The following is a 3,726-nucleotide window of genomic DNA, read 5'->3' as shown; positions in this document are numbered from 1 at the left end:
AACCCAGGTACATGCCCTTGACCGGAATCGAACCTGGGACCCTTGAGTCGCAGGCCTACGCTCTATCCACTGAGCCAAACCGGTTTCGGCAAGGAGAAGGCCCTATTAATGTAGTGGTGTTCACCTTAAGTTCTAGTACTTCAGAAATACCTTTTCATTTACTCTTATTCTTGCTAAACTTCCCTTTTATAACAAAACAAGTTAGCATCCTGGCCATTTTTTAATTTATAAAATACCTTTTAATTTGACTTTAATAAAATCAAAACCCTAAATAAGTGTGTTCATAAGACCCAGTGGCATATTTTAAAATGACATGATGACATATAAAAATCTGAGCTATGTCATCATACTTCAAAATCTCAATTTGAGATACCTCAAACAGCATAGCAATGTAAGATACTTCATTTCATATCTACCACGTTGTGAGAACAATTATAGCCTCGGTGGTATTTGACTGAATTTCGATGTGTGATAATCCTGAATTTTGGACAGCATCTAACCAATCAGTATAGCTTATATTTAGCAAAAGGAAAATATTTTATTTAAGTTCCTAAAGGAAACGTTGTATTGGACTCAAAGAAAAGAACTAAGTTAAGATGCGGAGACAAGTTGTTTTGACTCGGAGAAGCTGAAACCAGTTAGTACATTCGGGTCCCCAGTCTGTTCCATGCGGTTTAAGTTGGAGAGAGCGCCGCCCTAGTGCCGGCTGCCTTTATGGCTTTTCCTTCTTTTCCCTTTGCCGTTGGTTCCCCCAGACTGGTCTGGACAACTCTGTTTCCTTTAACTTGTGCCTCCATTTCAGTGTCATCTTTTTCATTTTTCAGTTCACACTGCAATCTTCCTTGGCACCACGGGGTACGACTACACTTGCTAGCTCTTGAACGTCTTTCATCAAAACACCATCTATTGCCCGGCTTGTGTTGCTTAGAGGTTGAGTGTTGACCGGAGGTCACAGTTAGATTCCCGGACAGGACACATGTCAGGATGCGGGCTCAGTCCCCAATAGGGGGCGTGCAGGAGGCAGCCGATCCATAATTCTCTCTCATCATTGATGTTTCTATCTCTCTCCCTCTCCCTCTCTCTGAAATCGATACAAATATATTTTTTTAAAACGCCATCTATTTGTGAGGATACTTTAAAGTCTGCTGAGCTCCTCTGGGAGATTTTTTGCCCTTTCCCAGCGGATGTCTGTGTAACTGACTTTGTAAGCTCTTAGCCATGGTTTACTAAGAAGCCTTGTTCCAGCTCACAGCCTGTGGGCCGGTCATGCCCACAGAACTCGCACGCTCGTTCTTCTGGGCTAACCATTTATTGTACTCATTCATTACAGAAACCTGAACCCTCCTCCCTCCGCAAAAAGACCAGCTGAACTAAAAGTGATTCTTTAAGTCATCTTTTGCTTTGGGTGTAGATGTAGTAAATTCCTATTAGGATAAATGAATTGTTAGTGAGAACTGTGTAATCAGTGTTTGATTCAGAAACTGTTTCAGAGCCACAGTGCCTGGGGGCCTCATTCGAATATGGGAGGGAGACTCACTCCATGTGGTTCACTGAGGTCAGCAGCCCCCGGGTCTGCGTGTCTGAGTCCAGTGGCCCCGTCTGAGGTGAAGTAATCTTGGGATCTTACTCGTGATCTGTAAGAAACTGATAGCCCAGGGTCGCCTCCTGTTAGCTCTGAGAGGAGAATATTAGAGTTTCTATAAGTTACAGTCCATATTAATGCAGTATTTGTCACTTGGTTTTTTAAGTATATAGAATCCCAAGATAAATATCAACCAAAAAAAACCCTCATGAAAAAGGCAGGAATGTAAAGCCTTCTAAATTTCCCCCCATTGTCCTTTTTATTTGACGTTAGTGGGGATCCAGATTTTCTGTCTGTAGAAAAGTCTCACCTGAAGGGTTGGGAGCAGCGGGCAGGCCTTCGCGTCATCGCTAACGCTAACTGTGCATTCGATGTAGCACGACCCTACCTCCTGAAAGCAGATGCCTTTTCTCTTTCATGTTGAACACGTTACACCATTAAAAGGTGCAGAACTATCCTGGTTCAGCGTTTGTGGCTGGGAATTTAGGAAACGGAGAGCCAGGCTTGTGTAGGAGGCGGCTTGTGTTATCTGAACTTGAGCGTTTGGGCCGGCTTCTGGGACGATGCAGAAACGCCTTCCGTTTCAAATGTGTTTTCTCCAGCTCACGCACGTTACTCGTTCCTTCACTGCATTTGAAGTGACACTGGCTGGCTAACCTCATTCTTTCAGCATTAGGCCCATTTATCTTTACTCTATCCTTAGTTTCTTATACTTGCTTTTCTGGGGGGGAAAAACACAAAAAAACCATTTTATTTATACTGATTTTCTCATTTCATTTTATGTTTTGTTGAATTTTGGTTAGTTGTCATATATAAATTCCATAGTAAAAATCTAATTTCATTTTATTTTTTGATCTGGGGGATCTAGGAATCTGATTGCAATTTTAAGTCACTTGCTAATCAAGGTAATCAGAAACCCAAGCTACATGTATCTCACTTTTCAAAAAAAGACACGCTTCTAAGAAACAAGGTAAAACATTTATTTATTTATTTCATGTCAGAAGCAGCGCGTGATTGTTACCAGAACATGAGAAACACTTCATGTCAAGATTAAAAATTGAAATGCCTATATTTTTATTTACACAAAAATGTTTACTTTCAAACAAACCTTCTAGCATCATGTTTGTGCTTGACCAGTGGTTCTCAACCTTCTGGCCCTTTAAATACAGTTCCTCATGTTGTGACCCAACCATAAAATTATTTTCGTTGCTACTTCATAACTGTAATGTTGCTACTGTTATGAATCGTCATGTAAATATCTGATTTGCAGGAGGGTCTTAGGCGACCCCTGTGAAAGGGTGGTTTGACCGCCAAAGGGGTCGAGACCCACAGGTTGAGAACCGCTGTGCTTGACTGTAGGTGTTTCAGTTGTGAAACCTGCTACGTTTCCTTGTGGTATAAAGTATAAAGGTCTTTGTTCCATGTGCTTATTTAGCATTTATTTGTAATGAGTACATAGTCACGTGCCTTTTCACAACGCAGATATGTTCTGAGAAATGCGTCATTTTTATGAAAGTACAGTGAGATATAGAATCAGATATTTAAGAGATTGAATTGCCCTACCATTTCTGGAAAGCAGTTTGAAGGAGTTCAAATTATTTATCTTGGTAAGTGCATTCTAGAACTTGAACCTAAGGAAATGGAGTTTTACAAGAACATTTACTTGTGTATTGGTCACAGTGGTGAAAACTGGAGATAAAAGGCGAGTTATTAAATACAGTTTTGGTTTTAGGTCTTAGCTGGTAGGAATAAAGGTGAGTTTCTTTGTTTTCCATGTTTAAGTATTTCAACAGTCTTCATATCCATCTGAAACGCTCCATCTCCTACTCTAAAATATAGCCCCAAATATAGTAAAACACTAATGTAAAGTAGCAAATATAAGACTTAAGATTGTTGAATAAGAAAGGCTTTTCAGTCATATCCTGCCTTAGAAAGATGCCCATTTTATTTTGAGTGACAAGGAAAAACCATGTTATTAACATGGTGTTTTTGTTGTTTTATAATATTTAAAAATATTCATGTGCATGTTTATATGATTATAGAGAAAGGTCTGCCAGCAGATACCAGAATCATTTGCTGTCACCGATAGGCCCAGAAATGAAGACAGTACTTTCCCCAAAAGGAGTTAGGTCCAGGCATTAAAC

General features: G+C 40.1%; 1 protein-coding gene across 1 annotated transcript in view; it reads left to right on the top strand.

Annotated features, from left to right (window-relative positions):
• Nucleotides 1-3,726, top strand: part of LOC102429896 (exonuclease 1) — a gene marked incomplete at its 5' end in the record, with an annotated part of 22,687 nt that overhangs the window by 12,562 nt on the left and 6,399 nt on the right. The window contains one exon of the mRNA XM_023748939.1: nt 2,451-2,552. Within this exon, the coding sequence (XP_023604707.1) occupies nt 2,451-2,552 (102 nt within the window). The remainder of the gene's footprint in view (nt 1-2,450; nt 2,553-3,726) is intronic.

This window comes from Myotis lucifugus, unplaced genomic scaffold (genome assembly GCF_000147115.1).
Source record: "Myotis lucifugus unplaced genomic scaffold, Myoluc2.0 scaffold_2106, whole genome shotgun sequence".
In the NCBI taxonomy this organism is placed as follows: Eukaryota; Metazoa; Chordata; class Mammalia; order Chiroptera; family Vespertilionidae; genus Myotis; species Myotis lucifugus.
This window is presented reverse-complemented; position numbering and strand designations above follow the sequence as displayed.